Raw genomic sequence first — 19,518 nt, forward strand, 5'->3', positions numbered from 1 at the left:
ATTAATTCTTTAATGAAGACCAAGACTACACCCCCAACTATTTCCATACACCCTCAAAAAAGTTGGAAAAGAGAAACCGCTCACATGGTTGCTTGTTTTAAAATTAGCATGGAGCTCAGTTCATTGTGTGAGAATGTGCTATCTACAAATAATTTTGGATTCAAATTGCATGATAGAATATAAATGCTTTCTCCAATAAAACTAAAAGACCTTGATTCTGGAAAGGGTGTAATGCTGATGCAATCCACGCAATGCACACAAATGAGTCATATGAATTCTGCTTGTGCTGTACACTGACATGCAAATATTAACTTCAGCCCTGCTCATGTAATGGAAAGCTGTTTTGTTCTCTTTTGAGACTGACTACACACCATACATTTTTAAAATTGGACATAATCAGATGTAGATAATTCACACTATTTACATGCTGCCAATTAATACAATTCCCCTCTTGTATTTGGTATAAAAATAGAAAAATTGCTTTAATTGCCAAGTAAATTTGCATTTGCATTTTACTGTTTCTAATAGTAAAATTATTAGCTGGATTCTGCAACAGTCTACGATTTCTAACCATGAAGAGGAGAAAACCACTGCATTATTTTATCTTATGACATTTGGTTTGAGCAAAAAATGTCTCTTTCTGCAGTTGTCTTCCTCATTCTTTCCTACTCTCCAATTCTTTCTGTATCCCTTTCCGTCTTCCATAATTTTATTCGTTCTCACCTTATATTGCTGTGACATTGTATGGGATATGGGGTCTGTGATTACATGGAGGAAGTGGTGCTGCGATTTCAAGCTGGAAGTTCTTACTATGGGCAAGGTCTGCGTCTGCTTGGATGTGTCTGGGGTCTCTGAAAACTTTTGGAAGGCCAGGGAGTCTGGAAAGGTGGGGAGAAGTCTAAGAGCCTCTTGGGGTGGGGGGCTTGGGGTCAAGCATGGAAAGCACTCTAGAGGGGGTCGGGAGCGAGGAGGGAGTCCAAGCGCACTCAGAAAGAGGAGCTGGAGTGCCTGAGGGGTACTAAAAGTGCTCATGGAGCTGAAACTTAGGTGTATCTCTGGAATGGGAGTACTTGGTGCTTTTGGGTTTCATGAGGATTTGAGGTGCGGGGGGGGGGGGGTTGACAGCAAATGGGGGGCTGGAGTTGGGGGGAGACGAAGGGGCCAAGCCACATCCAAGCTGCTGGGGGTGCACGTGGAAGGACTGTGGGAACAATTTGGGGGAAGGCAGGAAGGAGGCAGAAGCAGGAACAAAGGCCATGGTTGTCAGGAAAGAGAGTATCGCCATGGCTGTTTGGAGGAGAAATGGCATTCATAATCACCAGGAAGAGATACTGCGAGCCTTTCGGGAAGAGGGGTAGCAATGGATGTACAATTTTGATGCATGTGCAAAGACTCCAAAAAGGCATTGAGGGGCACTGACTTCATGCAGAGCATTAAAAACCATCACGGAAAAGCCCAGGTTTAAAAGAAAATCACCGATCCTAGAATGGAATAGTACACAAAATGAGACCTTTGAGAAAGGGGGCAAATTTTTGGAGGCATTTCAAAGAAGGGATGAGCAAGTTTTTTTCTTCAAAATTGTTAATTTCCTTGTGTGTTTTTGACAGAAATTTTATTTTTTGGGATACCTGGTAGAGTGGGTGGGAACTATTAGCTTCTTACAGGACTCTTGGGGGGTGGGGGGGGGGGATTCATAGATTTGATTGGTTGCGTTTGTGGTGGTTGCCTTTTAGAGACGATCATTTTTAGAGAAGAGGAAGTAAAATCTTTAGAGATAGTAAAAATAGTTCTCACAGATAGTGATTTTTGATTTGGCTAAAAACAGCTGGGATACTCTGGGCACGTTGGATACTTATCTACACCCTGCAGACATGTCCCAGATGTAGTTATAGATAGATAATGACACTGCGTACTTGTTCAGTAGTTATCAATTCCGAGCAATTTTGCATCACTCATGTCATGTAGTGCATATTTCAGGCCCCGCAGGTTGCTTTTGTTTGGCTTATTGTTTGTGCTCATTGACATCCTAATTAGTTTTAGATATAAAATTATAGAGGGTTTAAAATTTTGTTTAATTAAAATGCTGCAATACAAGAAAAAATTGCAGCTAAGCTAGTGTTTTTATTTACTGTTGTGTAATTGGTATCTCTTAACTTTTCAACTGAATATTTCTATATGTGAATGAGGTGAAAAGGCACCACAGATGCAGTGATACTGCCAATTCCATTACCATCTCGATTGCTGCCTCAAGTATCTATGTGGACTTACACTACCTACCACTGTTGTCCACAAGGAAGATAAAAGCTGAGGCAAGTATTGATGAGGACATTGCTGAGTCTGGCAGCACACAATAGTGAGCCTTTGTGACCACAATGGCCATTATTAAAGATGCTACTTGTCTATTTACATCTACCACCAGTGTTCTCAGTGCACTTCTTGCCTCCACGTTTACTGGCTCGCATCAAAGCTGAGCCTCTTGGAATTTGCCAATAGCATTCTTGTGAATGGTGTCAGATTCCTGGGTAGCTGTTGTCAACTGTCTGCAGCAGTAAGACTCAATAGGAAATGCCACTGACTGCAAAAACATCAGATACTACTGCCCACAGAACACATTAACATCATTGATGAGCCACTGATAACATTTTCAGTAATAGTGCTGTTGTCTTGTCCAGCAATGCTGTTTTCTTCCCTGAGGTTATTAACAGACATCTTCTGACCTTGTCCAGAAATTCTGCTATCTTCCCTGAGGTTATTATCAGCCATCTTCTGATAATACTTAAATTTAGTGTAATAAATGGAATACCGGATGAGTAAGTGCACTATCCAGTGGCATTACTAATAAGATAAATATTTTTTCAGAATTTAAGGTAAAGTTCATTTGGAGACTCACTTTTTAAAAATTCATTCTTGGGATATGGGTGTCACTAGCAAGGCCATCATTTATTGCCCAACCCCAGTTGCCTTTGAGAAGGTGGTGGTGGGGCTTCTTTTTGAACTGCTGCAGTCCACGTGGTGAACTGCTGCACTCCCACAGTGCTGTTACGTAGTGAGTTCCTGAAATTTGACCCAGTGACCATGAAGGAACAACGATACATGTCCAAGTCGGGATGGTGTGTGACTTGGAGGGGAACTTGAAGGTTGGTGTTCCCATGCACCTACTGCCCTTGTCCTTCTGGGTGGTGGAGGTCGTGGGTTTGGGACCTCCACCACTTCACAATGGGATGAGGTGGCAGAGGTCTCCGTCCTCCAGATACCCCATCTGGCATTCTTTTTTGCCTTTCTTTTACTATGATTTTCCACACAAAGGGTGGTAGAAGTTTGGAACTCTCTTCCGCAAACAGCAATTGATACTAGCTGAATTGCTAAATTTAAATCTGAGATAGATAGCTTTTTGGCAACCAAAGGTATTAAGGGATATGGGCCAAAGGCAGGTATATGGAGTTTGATCACAGATCAGTCATGATCTTATCAAATGCGGAGCAGGCTCGAAGGGCTGAATGGCCTACTCCTGTTCCGTATTCCTATGTTCCTATATTTCTATGATTCATTATGTTTTTTTTCTTTTGTTCTCCAAATATCAATCAAAATATCAGTAACAGTTCAGTCATCAAGAATTGCATTTTCCTCAGTTCACCAAAAATGCCTGAAGACTTTGAATTACATGAGATAAAATGTTTTTAGAAACTTGGGGTAAGATTTCCTTCACGCACTAATTGTAGTGAAATTGTAAACACATGTAAAGAATACATTTACAATTCCACTAAAAATAGCAAACAAAGGACTCTTCACATCTTGTTTCTAGGTAAAGTATAAAATATGACATATATTTAAAAAGAAATGATATATAAACCCAGCCCTAGTTTGACAGTAATTATCAGGAGAATCATAATCCTATAATATTGAAGTAAGGAAGGCAAAGTAATGATTTTAAAATAAACCGTCAACACATTGTGAGACCTTTGTTACAGGAACATGTTTCATTAATGGTTGGCAGTTGATGCAGATCACAGAACAGAAGAGGGTCAACTTAAACTCTACTTACACTGTAACTGAAGATTTGCATAAGAAATGAATCTATAGCAACTACAGGTCAGAAATGGATAAAAACACTCCCAAGGAAATGTATATGATTCTTGTCTGCTGCAAGATCACTCCCCCTGCATTGCTGCGACTGTGAAACTGGACATGTGCATCAGGCTGCCAGTAAATGAACAGAGTGTTAATCACCTGCAGATTATATCTGTTAAACAAACGTCTGTGCATGCGCCAAGATGTTAGTTCAGTTGTCCTGACCAAACTGAACATAGTCGCTACTACTTTGAGACTGTAACTGGGCTGTTTGATTATTGAGGTATATTCCAAAAAACAAGATTATATGCCAAACAAACTGACTTTAAAGAAACATAGAATAAAGCTGTAATGCAGGCTGAGCAGCAGAGGGGAGGGGCCTTTGAACAAGATGTTGTGGCATCTTGTCTTCATTTCCCTGCCTCTCTCAAACTACAACAACTTGCATTTTTATACTGCTCCCCACGGAACAAAAACAGTTCCAAGCAAGTGAATGAGCAAATAAATTGGCAGTTCTGATTTGAAGATTAATCATACAAGTACATTTTAAAGATCTGTTTCAGTTGTAAATATGTTAATTTCTTTTTAAGTCCTTATTTGGCAAGGAAGCCATTATCAAACCTTATCCAAAGACATTTCTTTAATAATTTTCAGATAAATTCTTAGCATCCACGGTGTTGGCATGGAACTATGCCCGGTGGGAGTGCATAACAGGAAATTGCACACCTGGAGCCCAAAATTAATGGATAGAAAATCAGGCTGAGTGTATACAGTTTCCCAGCGTGCCATTCAGACAGATGTAGTTGCGGACCGGGAGCACCAAAATGGAAAATCTGCTGTATGGTGCCATACAAGCAGCAAGTTTGCTTTCAAATGAAATTTGCTTTTATTAGGATTGAATAGCCTATGTGGCCTTTTGAATAAAATGTAAGCTTCAATATCTCTCTTTGCATTGGAACTTGCCCGCTGCACAATCCTCTTTGTCTTCCTTTGCTACTTGCATATTGGGAAGACCCAAGTAAGCACCGGATAACAGGGTCTTCAGCTTCTTTCAGACAAAGCTCCTAACACATTTCTGTATATAGAAGAGAGTGTATTTAATAATGACCATGGTACAAGTTAGCAACTGGAACAGCATCCCTCTCCCTCTGTGTGTACACCTGTCTCTATAGAACCCACCCAGGAATGGGAATCGCAACTCCACCTTCTCAGAACAGCTGATGTCTCTCTCTCATACCCTTTATTCTGCTCGTTTAATTTGCCACTTCTGTTTATAAATGCTAACTACCAAGAGCGGTATTAACTTAGTTTATTTTGTGGTTGAGGGAAAGAAAATTAAAAGTACAAAAGTGAAGGTTCAACTCATAACTTAGTGGGTAAAGTACACTGCATGGTGCAGTGTTGAATTATAACTGGAAGGTACAAATTTGATTCCTGGCCAGTGCTGAGTTAGTTAATTTCAGCCAATATATCAGTAGGAGCACTACCTGAGCAAGGAAGGGGGAAGCAATTAGATAGAGTTGCTGCTCTTGATCACCTCCCAGGGACAACTATTTTCTGGACACCACGTGCTCTATTTTAGCACCCGCGATCGGGTGTGTTCCTGGCGGGGGGGGGGGGGGCTCCAAAAATCGGGGATTCCCGGGGCAGGTCGGGAGCCCGGTTCCAACCCGCGCACTTCCGGGTTTCCCACAGATGCGCTGACATGCGTGCGCAGCCCCCGCATGTGGGACTCCCGCCGGCAATTAAAGCCGATGGGGTGCCACTTAAGCTATTTATCTTGGTATTTCAGGTCGTTTACAGACCTGATTAACGAAATATTTTAGGAGGGTTGGGATTTTACAAACAACTGGGACTGTTTCCCGTACTGGGGGAAACACTCCCAGTTCAAATGGACATGTTGCAGCTATCAGCCTGTGGCAGCTGCAAAGGTCCATTTGACAGGCTGGGGGTGGGGGGGGGGGGAGGAGACCCTCACTCATTGCAGGAGGCCACTCTGTCACTTTGGACAAAGTTTGGCCTCCACCACCCTCCTCCCAACAACAAAATTCACCAACTTGCACACTTACCCCGGTGTCCAGACACATTTACCTTGCGGACCCCCTCAGGTGTACATCTTCCGGATGGGGGCCGCTGTAGCTGCAGTCATGACCTCCTCAGAGGACGAACAGCATCACCAGCCACGCCGTCCACCTCTGACACGTGGAGCTCCACAACACAGTGCTGTGACACATCCACCTGCACAGCAGGAGGGAGGGCAACTGCAGAGAGAGATGTGTCGCAGAGGGCACTACCCTCGCCACAGGGTCCACAGACCGAGGCTCAGCTTCCTGGACCTCTCTGAGCAGCAGTGCACACGGAGGCTCAGAGTCACTCGACATCTAGTCGTGGACATCTGCAGCCTCCTTCATGCCGAGCTGCTCCCAGCTGGCCTGAGCACCATCTTCTTACCTGTCGCTGTCAAAGTCACCACTGCCCTCAACAACTTCTCCTCCGCATCCTTCCAGGATGCCACCGGGGACATCGCCGACGTCTCTCAGTCGTCTGCACAAAAGAGCCCTGCAAATACACCTACACCCACTCTGCAGTGACACAATGGGTGGCATCAGTTGTGGGTCTTCATTGTGATCCTCAGGAAAGGGCATTATTGCACAAACCAGACAAAATTCGCAAAGACGTGGCAGTAGTGGTGCCAATATAATATGTGATGTGAGTTGATCAGAAATTCAATATAAGTAAAAACCATGACAAACCCTCAAACACCCTTGTGCATCCCCTTCATGTTCACGACACGTTTGCCTTACGCTTCCTACTGCACATATGTGATGCATGCCCTGTGGCTGCAGCACAGGTAGTGGCAGGTTGAGTGAGGCTGACTGTGAAAGAGATGCATGAGAGGGTGATTATGAGATAGAGCCATGAGATTGTATGAGGATTGGGTTGAGTGGTAGTGGCGGGATGAGTACTGGCGAGGTGAGTAAGTGCAGGTAAGATGAGGATGGGGTGTGAGTGGGTGTGAGGGGTGATGTCACAGAGTAGTGTTGGCAGTGCAGAAGGAGATGTGGGGTGGGGGCAGTGATGTGGCAGACGGAGTGTAGGGGAATGAGTAAGTGTACTCACTTTGGCTGACCTACTGAGGTCATTGCAGCGCCTCCTGCACTGTATGCAGGTATGCGATATGTTGGTGGTACAGGTGACCTCCTCTGCCACCTCGAGCCAGGCCTTCTTGGTGGCAGAGGCAGGACGCTTCCTCCTGCCCGCTGGGGGGAAGATCTCTGTCCTCCCCCTCCTCCTCCCCTATCCAATAAGAGCTGGAGTGAGGCATCTTTAAACCTGGGAGCAGCCTTCCCCCTGGGCTGCTCCATGCTGTAATTTTTCCTATTTCTTGCAGCATCAGTCAGTGGAGGACTGCCCCTTTAAATAGAGCTCCTCCAGCTGACAGACCTTACTGAGCATGCGCAGTCCGCCCACCGCGCAGCTCAGCAGCGGGGAACCCGGAACAAGAGGTAAGTGGATCCAATCAGCCTGCGATTGCGTTCGGGGCAGACTGATTTCACCGGGTGCGTTACCCACACGGCCAATCGCCCCCCCGCCGCGAACCCGCCGCCCTGGCAATATCGGGCCCCACATCTTAGAAAGGATATGTTGGCCTTGGAAGGAATGCAGCGCAGATTCACCAGAATGTTACCAGAGCTCTAAGAGTTAAATTATGAGGACCGATTACATAAACTAGGCTTGTATTTCCTGGAATATAGGTTAGGTGGTGATTTGATTGAGGTTTTTAGGATTTTGAAAGGAATTGATAGGGTAGATAGAGAGAAACTTTTTCCACTGGTGGGGGAGTCTTGGACAAGGGAACATAACCTTAAAATCAAAGCCAGGCCGTTCAGGAGAGAAATGTAAGGAATCTTACAACACCAGGTTATAGTCCAACAGTTTTATTTGAAAATCACAAGCTTTCGGAGCTTACCTCCTTCATCAGGTGAGTGAGTGAAGGGTTCTAAGATCTCATAGCATATATTAGCCTGGGAGACGATCGCAGCAATCAAAGGTGTCGTTGGTGTTCAGACAGGTTAGCCACGGAAAACATTACATCCCAGTATACTGAATACACAATGGGTCAGATTACAAAGCCAGAGAGTTAAAGAGACCCGAAAGGCAGAGAGAGAGAGAGAGAATGTCCGGTTGTATTAAAAACAGATGACTTATTTTTCCGCTGGTGGAGTTACGTGTAGCGTGACATGAACCCAAGATCCCGGTTGAGGCCGTCCTCATGGGTGCGGAACTTGGCTATCAATTTCTGCTCAACGATTTTGCGTTGTCATTTGTCTCGAAGGCCACCTTGGAGAACGCTTACCCGAAGATCGGTGGCTGAATGTCCTTGACTGCTAAAGTGTTCCCCGTCTGGGAGGGAACCCTCCTGTCTGGCGATTGTTGTGCGGTGTCCGTTCATCCGTTGTCGCAGTGTCTGCATGGTCTCGCCAATGTACCATGCTCTGGGGCATCCTTTCCTGCAACGTATGAGGTAGACAACGTTGGCCGAGTCACAGGAGTATGAACCATGTACCTGGTGGGTGGTGTCCTCTCGTGTGATGGTGGTATCTGTGTCGATGATCTGGCATGACTTGCAGAGGTTACCGTGGCAGGGTTGTGTGGTGTCGTGGACGCTGTTCTCCTGAAAGCTGGGTAATTTTCTGCGAACGATGGTCTGTTTGAGGTTGGGTGGCTGTTTAAAGGCGAGTAGTGGAGGCGTGGGGATGGCCTTAGCGAGGTGTTCGTCGTCATCGATGACATGTTGAAGGCTGCGGAGAAGTTAGGGAACACTTCTTCACGCAAAGGGTGGTAGAAGTGTGGAACTCCCTCCCACAAAAAGCAGTAGATGCTAGCTCAATTAATAATTTTAAATCTGAAATCGATAGATTTTTACTAGCCAAGGGTATTAAGGGATATGGAGCCAAGGTCGGTGGACGGAGTTAGGATACAGTTCAGCCATGATCTCATTGAATGGCAGAACAGGCTTGAGGGGCTGAATAGCCTACTCCTGTTCCTAGGAAGCATGTGTGTCTGGATTAAAAACAAAACATGCTGGAAATACTCTGCAGGTCAGGCAGCACAGAAACAGAATTAACTTTTCAGGTCGATGACCTTTTGTCAGAACTGTAAGTTAAAGATTTAACAGTTTTTAAGCAAATACAGAGCCAGGGAAAGTGGGGTGGTGCACCGGGATGAAGGGAGGGGAGGAAAGAACAAAGGGGACGGTGTGTGATGGGTGGAGGGCAGGAGTGATTAAATGACAAAGGGGATGATGCTGCAAGGCAGGGAGGGTGGTAATGAAACAAGTTAAGAAACAAAAGATTTGGTCTCCATACTTAAGAAAAGACATACTTGCTCTCGAGGCAGTACAAAGAAGGTTCACTCGGTTAATCCCGGGGATGAGGGGGTGGACATATGAGGAGAGGTTGAGTAGACTGGGACTCTACTCATTGGAGTTCAGAAGAATGAGAGGCGATCTTATTGAAACATATAAGATTGTGAAGGGACTTGATCGGGTGGATGCGGTGAGGATGTTCCCAAGGTTGGGTGAAACTAGAACTAGGGGGCATAATCTTAGAATAAGGGGGCTGCTCCTTCAAAACTGAGATGAGAGGAAACTTCTTCACTCAGAGGGTGGTAGGTCTGTGGAATTTGCTGCGCCAGGAAGCTGTGGAAGCTACATCATTGAATAAATTCAAAGCAGAAATAGACAGTTTCCTAGAAGTGAAGGGAATTAGGGGTTACGGGGAGTGGGCAGGAAAGTGGACATGAGTTTAGATTTGAGGTTAGAATCAGATCAGCCATGATCTTATTAAATGGCGGAGCAGGCTCGAAGGGCCGATTGGCCTACTCCTGCTCCTATTTCTTATGTAAAAGATGGTTCTAGAGGAGCTGTAAATGGCAACAGCAGACCCTTCCTTGCCCAGGTAGTGCTCATGGCATGGGTAATAATAGAGATTATAACCTTTGAGGTCCTATTTTTTTTACTTTAGCTCCTAGCTCTCTCTGAACAGGACCTCTTGCCTACTCTTTCCTATGTTGTTGGTCCCAACATGAACCACAACAACTGGATCCTCCCCCTCCCTCTCCAATATCCTTTTAAGCTGGTTTAAGATGTCCCTCACCCTGGCACCAGGTAGGTAACACACCATGTGGGACTGTCGATCCTGCTTACAAAGATGCTACCTGTCCCCCTAATTGTTGAATCATCATCCTCCTCTTCCTACTCCTTACTTCTTTCTTCTTCTCTTTCCTCCCCTGCTTTGGACAGCCTGCTGCTCCAAGATGCCATGAACCACATTCAGGCTGTAACTACTTTTTGGTCTGTTTTGGGTTTTTTGCATTTTTTCTTCTTAAATTTTTTAAACGTTAGCACCAAATTCTCAAGTTCCCATTCAGTACACGATCCAGTTTCTTTATAATGCCCGCTGTATGCTTCAGCAGATAACCTTCTACTTTATGCACCTTTTGAGAACACCAGTTACAACTGTTTAATCAGCTTCCAGCTCACAGTAATTACCCTCTATTCAGGCAATCACTTACAGCTGATTGACTGTTAACTGCTACTGACTTGCAGTTTCTGTTAACTGTTAACTAATTTGCCGTTTCTTTTAAAGTTTTAAAGTTCCAAGTTAAATTATAAACTAAATTTTAATTTCAATTTACCCACTACTTTACCACAGAGTCCCACTCTCACCAAATTCTCACGTTCCCACTCAGCTCACGATCCACTCCATTCGCAATGTCCTCTGTGCTTCAGCTCAGGTTATGATCTGAAGTTATTGAGATCAATGTTGAATCCGGAAGGTTGTAAAGTGCCTATTCAAAAGATGAGGTGCTGTTCCTCGAGCTTCCATTGAAACAGTGTAAGAGGCCGAGGTCAGAGTGGGAGTGGGACGGAGAATTAAAATGACAAGTGACTGGAAACTCGGGGACATGCTTGCAGACTGAACAAGACGTTGTTACACTATACTGGGGGTAATAGTAGCATGGATTGAGGATTGGTTAACGGACAGAAAACAGAGTGTAGAATAAACAGGTCATTTTCGGGTTGGCAGGTTGTAACTAGTGGGGTGCTGCAAGGATCAGTGCTTGGGCCTCAGCTGTTTACAATATGACTTAGATGAGGGGACTGAGTGTGATGTATCCAAGTTTGCTGACAATACAAAGCTAGGTGGGAAAGTAAGATACGAGGAGGACACAAAGAGGCTGCAAAGGGATATAGACAGGGTAAGTGAGTGGGCGAGAATGTGGCAGATGGAGTATAATGTGGAGAAATGTGAAATTATCAATTTGGTAGGAAGAATAGGAAACAGAATATTTTTTAAAAGGTGAGAGACTAAGAAATATTGGTAGTCAGAGGGATTTGGGTTTCCTTGTAAACGAATCACAGAAAGTTGACATGCAGGTACAGCAAGCAATTAGGAAGGCAAATGATATGTTAGCCTTTATTGCAAGGGGGTTCGAGTATAAGAGTAAGGAGGTCTTGCTGCAATTATATAGGACTCTGATGAGACCACACCTGGAGTACTGTGTACAGTTTTGGTCTCCTTACCTAAGGAAGGATATACTTGCCTGGGGTGAGAGGGTTGTCCTATGAGGAGAGATTGAGTAGAATGGGCCTATATTCTCTGGAGTTTAGAAGAATGAGAGGTGATCTCATTGCAACGTACAAAATTCTTAGAGGGCTTGACAGGGTAGATGCTGAGAGGCTGTTTCCCCTGGCTGGAGAGTCTAGAACTAGGTGTCGTAGTCTCAAGATAAGGGGTCAGCCATTTAGGACTGAGATGAGGAGGAATTTCTTCACTCAGAGGGTTGTGAATTTTTGGAATTCTCTACCCCAGAGGGCTGTGGGTGCTTAGTCGTTGAGTATATTCAAGACTGAAATAAATAGATTTTTGGACACTAAGGGAATCAAGGGATATGGGGATAGGGTGGGAAAGTGGAGTTGAGGCAGAAGATCAGCCATGATCTTACCGAATGGCGGAGCAGGCTCGAGGGACCATGTGTGCCTACTCCTGCTCCTATTTCTTATGTTCTTGTGTTCTTATGTTCAGCAAAGCGATCACCCAATCTGCATTTGGTCTCCCCAGTGTAGAGGAGACCGCAATGTGAGCAGCGAATACAGTATATTAAATTGAAAGATGTACAAGTAAGTCGCTTTTTCACCTGGAAGGAGTGTTCTGTGCCGTGGATGGTGGGAAGAGAGGAGATGAAAGGGCATCTCCTGTGCTTGCAAGGGAAGGTGCCGTGGTAAGGGGGGCAGGTGTTGGGGGTGATGGAAGAGTGGGCCAGGGTGTCGTGGAGGGAATGGTCTCTTCAGAATGTTGAAAGGGGAGGTGAAGATGTGTTTGGTAGTGGCATTGCACTCAAGGTGGCGTAAATGGCGGAGGATGAATCGTTGAACGTGGAGCTGGTGGGGTGGAAGGTGACGATAAGGGGTCCCTATCGTGGTTCTTGGAGGGAATGGAAGGGGTGAGGGCAGAGTGCGGGAAAAGGGATGGACTCGGTCGAGGGCCCTGTCAACTACAGTGAGTGGAGTCAAAGTTGTTCAATTAAGAACAAGTTCAGTCAGGCGGAGGAGGGTTGTGGTGGATGGGGACTGGTTGGGCCTCAGTTCAAGGAAGAAGTGGAGGGCCCGCAGGCCATCCTGGTAGGGGGAATGGAGGTGTAGAGGGACTGGACGTCCATGGTGAAAAGGATACAGTTAGGGTCGGGAAACTGGAAACTGTTAAAGTTGCGGAGGGCATCAGAAATCTCGCAGATGTAGGTCAGAATAGACTGGACAAAGGGAGAAAAAAAGAGTCAAGATAGGAAGAAACAAGTTCCGTGGGGCAAGAACAGGCTGAAACAATGGGTCTACTGGGGCAGTCCTGTTTGTGGATCTTAAGAAGGAGGTCGAAGCAGGCTGTGTGTGGACTATGAGGTTGGAGGCCATGGGGGGAGGATCTCCAGAGGAGATGAGGTCAGTGACAGTCTGGGAAACAATGGCTTGATGCTAGGCGATGGGGTCATGGTCCAGGGAAAGGTAGGAGAAGGTGTCAGAGAACTGGCGTTCAGCCTCCGCAAGGCAGAGGTCTGTTTGCCAAACAACAACAGCTCTGCCCTTGTCAGTAGGTTTAATGACAATATCAGGGTTGGACCTGAGAGAACGGAGTGCTGCAAGTTCAGAGGGAGGTAGGTTAGAATGAGTGAGGGAGGGGAGTAGAGAAATTGAGACGGCCAATGTCACACCGGCAGCTCCCAATGAAAAGATCAAGAGAGGGTAAGAGGCCAGAGGGAGGGGTCCAGGTGGAATGAGAATTCTGAAGATGAGAGAAAGCGTCTGCTGTGCTGGGGGAAGACTCCTGGAAAAAGAAGTGGGCGTGGAGGTGAACGCAACGGAAGAAGAGCTCAGCAACATATTGAACTTGAAATTCATTGAGGCGGGGACAAAAGGGGATGAAGCGAAGGCCTTTGCTGAGGGCTGAACATTTGGGGTCAGAGAGGGGAAGGTCAGAAGGGATAGTGAAAACATGACAAAAGGTGAGATTGGTGGGAGAGATGGGGTTAGAGGAAAGTGAAGGAGAAGAAGGATCAGGAGGAGTGTTGGTATCTAAGAGTTGTTGAAGCTTGCGGTCCTTGACACCTGAAAGGAAGAAAACAACTTTTTTGTTGAGACGCTGGATGGGGCGAAGGATGAAATGGAACTGAGGACAAATCTGAAATAGTGAGTTGGTGCTGCTGAAGAGAATGGTCGAGAGCGGCATGTGGCGGCGCATGGCGTCAAGCGTGGCTCTCAGGAAGTGGCGAGAGCCGTGATTCGAGGAACGCTGAATGTCATGGAGATATCTGTAATCATGGGTGGATCCAAAACATTAAGGGTGGAACTTAAGTTGGAATCCACATGGAATAAGTCGGAGCCGGTCACAGTTGCTGAAGAAAGAGATGTGGCTGTGAAAACAAGTTTTACTAGGTACCTGATAAAACACGAGAAGGGAAACAGAAAGCAATAAAGGTGAACAAGGTAAAAGAGACCTTGACTGGTTGTTGGGTGAGGAACAGCTTGGGCTCAACTGTGATTACCACCTCTTCAAGGTTAAATAGCCTGCTTATACTCAAGTGAAGAATGGCATTTTGAATGAGCTATCTGAGAGCTGCCAATGCTTATGGAGCTGTCATGTCACCAATTTTAGGAAAGGAGGGAAGAAATTTTGAATAAAAAATATAATGTGACAGAAAGAATAAAAAAAACAAAGTGAAAAAGTTGAAACCAGAAGAAACAATGGAGAGAAAAGAGAACAAAAGGTAAAAAGAAAACAATTAATAAAAGTTAACAAGGAAGCAAGATGAAGGAGCTTAACTGAAAAGAATCTGTAAAATAGGTGCTGAGATGGAACAAAAGGTAAGATGGAAAGAATGATAAATTATGGTCAATAATGAAGGGTTGTGCAGGTGAAGGAAACAGCAAATACAAAGAAACATTCAGCTCACACGTAGGCATTGGGAAAAAACATAAGAACATAAGAAATAGGAGCAGGTTTAGGCCATATGGCCCCTCAAGCCTGCTCCGCCATTCAATCAGATCATGGCTGATCTTCGACCTTAACTCCACTTTCCTGCCTGATCCCCATATCCCTTGATTCCCTTAGAGAACAAAAATCTATCAATCTCAGCCTTGAATATACTCAATGACTGAGCATCCACAGCCCTCTGGAGTAGAGAATTCTAAAGATTCACAACCCTCTGAGTGAAGAAATTCCTCCTCATTTCAGTCCTAAATTGTCCACCCCTTATCCTGAGACTATGCCCCCTAGTTCTAGACACTCTAGCCAGGAGAAACAACCTATCAGCATCTACCCTGTCAAGCCCCCTCAGAATCTTATATGTTTCAAAAAGATCAACTCTCATTCTTCTAAACTCCAGAGAGTATAGACCCATTCTACTCAATCTCTCCCCATACGACAACCCTCTCATCCCAGGAATCAATCTAGTGAATCTTTATTGCACCGCCTCAGATAAGTATTTCCTTCCTTAGGTAAGGAGACTAAAACTGTATTCAGTACTCCAGGTGTGGTCTCACCAAAGCCCTCTACAATTGCAGCAAGACTTTCTTACTCTTATACTCTTACACTCCAACCAAAAATTGCTGTGGTCATTCTGTACCAGCATTGTTCGTGTATTCAAAAAGAACATGTTTATGACTTGACCAGTTCTTCGCCACAGTTTAAAATACTTGTTTAGCCCAGTGCTTAATTTTTATGGAATTTTCTCTCTTTGCCCTGTTCTCTCATAGCATACATTTTGTAACCTAGAGGAAGGGCTGTAATGCTTGTTCCCTGACTTCCATTCTGAAATGCCACGCTGAAAATGTCTGCTGGAAGGTACATAGGAATGACCTAAGTAGGGCTGACTCCTTGTTTTGGTTTTTCTCTTCTTGTGGAGAAGTGCCTGACCCTGTGTCTTCATATTGTGGTAAACTATGATTGGAAGTTCTGTACCCTGTATCAGCTGTGGCTCAGTTGGTAACACTCTTGCCTCTGAGTCAGAAGATTGTGGGTTCAAGTCCCACTCTAGAGACTTGAGCACAACATCTAGGATGTAACTCCAGTTGAATACTGAGAGGGTGCTGTAGTGTCAGGTGCCGATTTTCAGATGAGACGTTAAACTGAGGCCCCATCTCAGGTGGACGTAAAAGATTCTGTGCCTCTATTTGAAGAGGAGGGGAGTTCTCCCCTGTGTCATGGCCAATATTTATCCCTCAACCAACATTACTAAAAAGAATAGATTACCATTGCTGTTTGTGGAACCTTGCTGTGCGCAAATTGGCTGCCGTGTTTCCTACATCACAACAGTGTCTACACTTCAAAAGTACTTCATTGGCTGTAAAGTGCTTTAGAGTGTCCTGAGGTTGTGAAAGGCACTATATAAATGCAAGTTTGTTCTTTCTTCTTACACTGTGGCACAGCATTTAATATACCATTAGAACCCCTCAATTGGGTTACTTGGAATTTATTGACAGCCATTCACTATCCTCTCTGTTTTGTTTATTATCTCAGATGGAAAGAGTCCATGCTGCAAAGAAGATAGAAAAGCACAAATGAAGGATTGATCATTAGCATTTGAAAATTGTAGTAAAGGTATTTGTTAATGTCGCATTTATAGCAGTGGGTTGAGAAAATAATTGTTTCATTTTTTAAACTCCATAGGATGGTGATCCTACTCTCCCTCCAGAAAAACGGAATCAGGTAAGATGTAAGCTAACAGAACTCTTTTGACAAAATCATGTTTATTTTGGTAGCAATTAAGTTTCATAATTAAAGGCAGCACCAATTCTACAAAAGTGAACTAGACGCAGCATGCATCAAATGGAAATAAGCCTTATCCAGTATTTGAAATGAAGGCTAGCTGTGATCAAATTTGCTACCAATTGATTTCCGAGGATAAAACATGTGCAATTTAAACATGTGTCTGTCATTAAATGCCAAAAGTAAGTTTAGATGGAAAAATTGCAAAACAAAATAGTTGAGCAACTGAATTTAAATGAGAAAAAATTAGTTTCAAGAAACATTCCAACATTTATCCAAGAATATACTTTCAATTTAAAAATAAAATTTAGAGGACGTTTTGAAATGCTGAAGAACTCTATGGACGCTAAATTGAGCCATGTAGTGCCCACTGTTTCAGCGCTAAATGGCCTCTCTGACGTCCAAGATGGCGTCTTGGATGCACACACACGTTTCCAGCATGACTTGCGCCAGACGCCATCTTGGTATAGGAGTTAGCGCATGCACAAATACCGAACGCTGGAAGCATGTAAAGTAGGGAGAAAATGCGTGCAATCAGTGTGCAACGCTGATTTAAAGTGATAGACACTATTTTGGCACTTAACGCTCAACTCAACGCACAGTCTTAACCCCGACCATCTGAACGTGTCTTACAGTACCTGAAGGACGCCCCACCAGCACTATTTAAAGGGACCATGCAGGTTGTAGGTTAGTTGCTGGATTATTGCTTCTGGCTGCTGGTGGAGTAGGAAGTATTTTTTGAAGCTCCCTATACTTACTGAGAGTTTCTAGACTACATTTGAAAGTGCTTTGGCAGGTACTGCCTTATGGTTCGGAAAATTACAACCGTGATTGAACAGCATTCCTGCCAACTATGGGCATTGAGCACGACTGGGAGCATGCAGAGAGGCCATGCATAGTAGGTCAAGCTGCGAGGAGACGGAGGATGAGGAGGCGCATGGCACTGAGCGGGAGGCCCTACCCAATGAGGGCCTTCCGGGACAAATTCTCTTACCTCAACATGACCGAGGAGGATTGCATCCGACGCCTGATGTTCACCAAGGAAGCAGTGACCAAGATCTGTCAACTGGTGCGGCCACAACTGCAGCCTCAGAGCAGAGCGAGGACAGCATTGCCTGTGGCTGTGAAGGTCACCGTGGCGCTAAATTTCTACGGCTCAGGAGCATTTCAGGCCTCTGCTGGTGACATGTGCAACATCTCGCAGTATGCAGTGCACTGCTGTATAAGGGAAGTCACAGACACACTGTACCAGATGAGGAATAGGTTCATCACCTTCCCTCTCCACAGAGACAAGCAGAACGAGTGAGCACGGGGGTGCGCTCGCATTGCTGGCTTCCCCATGGTGCAGAGTGCCATTGACTGCACGTATATTGCCCTGCGTGCCCCACGCATCAACTCAGCCGTCTTCGTCAACCGAAATGGCTTCCACTCCCTCAACGTGCAGCTGGTGAGCGACCACACGCTTCGAATCACGGAGGTCGATGCCCGCTACCCTGGGAGCAATCATGATGCCTTCGTCATGTGGCAGTCCAACGTGCCCGCTATCTTTCACCCGACTCGGCAAGTCAAAGGCTGGCGACTGGGCGACAAGGGCTATCCCCTCGCACCGTGGCTCATGACACCGGTCAGGAACCCACACACATGTGCACTGCAGGCCCATAAATTGACGCATGCTGCCACACGCAACATCATGGAGCACACCATAGGCCTGCTCAAGCAACACTTATGCTGCATGGACCAGTCTGGAGGAGCTCTGCAGTACTCCCCTTAGCGGGTGGGAAGATTCGTGGTGGTATGCTGCATGCTACACAATCTCGCCATCATGAGGGACTAGCCTTTGCCACCAATGATTGCAGAAGACCATGAGCCAGAGGCTGAGGAGGAGGAGGCTGAGGAGGAGGAGGCTGAGGAGGAGGAGGCTGAGGAGGAGGAGGCTGAGGAGGAGGAGGCTGAGGAGGAGGAGGCTGAGGAGGAGGAGGCTGAGGAGGAAGAGGCGGAGGAGCAGGAGGAGGAAGAGGCTGAGGAGGAGGAGGGGATGGAGCCTGAAGAGAAAGTGGAGGAAGACGCAAGGGTACAACAGGAACCACATGCCTTGTCTGCAAGGGCTCTGCATGCTCGCCTGATACGTGCCCGCTATCAATAATTTGAACTACATCCCCTAACTCACTAACAGTCCTACACTCCCCACCTTTCCCCTCCCACAAGACAATCCATTCGCCCCCCATCTGATTACACATTGGTGTCCCTCTCAGTTCATTGCCTAAATAAAAACCACCACCAAATGCAAAATCAAAGTGTCATTTATCAAAGAATAAATGAAATTATGCAAACATAACAGAACCATTCACCCTTGCGCATTCCCTTAGTGCCTTTTGTCCATGTGTCGTTACCTATCCCAGTGCTCCGACGAGATGCTTCCCCAGTGGCTGGAGCATGGGTGGTGGGAGGCTCCTGGCCTTCAGTGGAGGAGTGTGAAGATGGCCTTGGAGAACGACTTCGAGCAGCTCTGGGCCGGGAAGGCCCGGCTTCAGACTGCACCATCGCAGCATGGGCTGCAACAGTCTGGCCTGGCTGGCCGATAGGCAACAACAGGGGCACTGGCGGAGTTGTAGGGGTGGGAGCAGGAAGGCTGTCGTCCTGAGAGCGGACAGCAGGTCCGACTGTCATGGTGCCACTGCCACTCTCCCGGGGCAGCACCTCAGCAATCCTGGTGATCAGCTGGAGAATGGATTGCTGGAATGCTGTGATGCTCTGGAAGCTGCGTTACACAGTGGTCCCCAGTCCCATGATAGCAGCAGTTTGAGCTTCCAAGGCAGCAGCCTGAGCTGCAAGTGCAGCATTCAGACCCAGCTGCAATATGTGGGGGCAACTGGACAGTTTGTCCAGGGCGACTACATCTGCGGTAAGTGTCTGCAGCTCAAGGAACTTCGAGTTGAGGAGCTGGAGTCCGAGCTGCAGATATTGCGATGCATCAGGGAGGGAGAAAGTTACCTGGACACTTTGATCCAGGAGGCAGTCACGCACCTTAGACTAAATACTGTAGAATTGGCACGTGGTCAGAGACAGGAGGGTGTGACTGTGAGTGAGGCAGGTACGGGGATCCAGGAGGTAGCATTGCAGGAGCCTCAGC

General features: G+C 45.9%; 1 protein-coding gene across 1 annotated transcript in view; it reads left to right on the plus strand.

Annotated features, from left to right (window-relative positions):
• ccdc149a (coiled-coil domain containing 149a) overlaps positions 1–19,518 on the plus strand; it is a 133,142-nt gene that overhangs the window by 31,019 nt on the left and 82,605 nt on the right. Inside the window, exon 3 of the mRNA XM_068001584.1 lies at positions 16,290–16,328. Coding sequence (XP_067857685.1) covers positions 16,290–16,328 — 39 coding nt within the window. The remainder of the gene's footprint in view (positions 1–16,289; positions 16,329–19,518) is intronic.

Source organism: Heptranchias perlo, chromosome 1 (genome assembly GCF_035084215.1).
Source record: "Heptranchias perlo isolate sHepPer1 chromosome 1, sHepPer1.hap1, whole genome shotgun sequence".
Lineage (NCBI taxonomy): Eukaryota > Metazoa > Chordata > Chondrichthyes > Hexanchiformes > Hexanchidae > Heptranchias > Heptranchias perlo.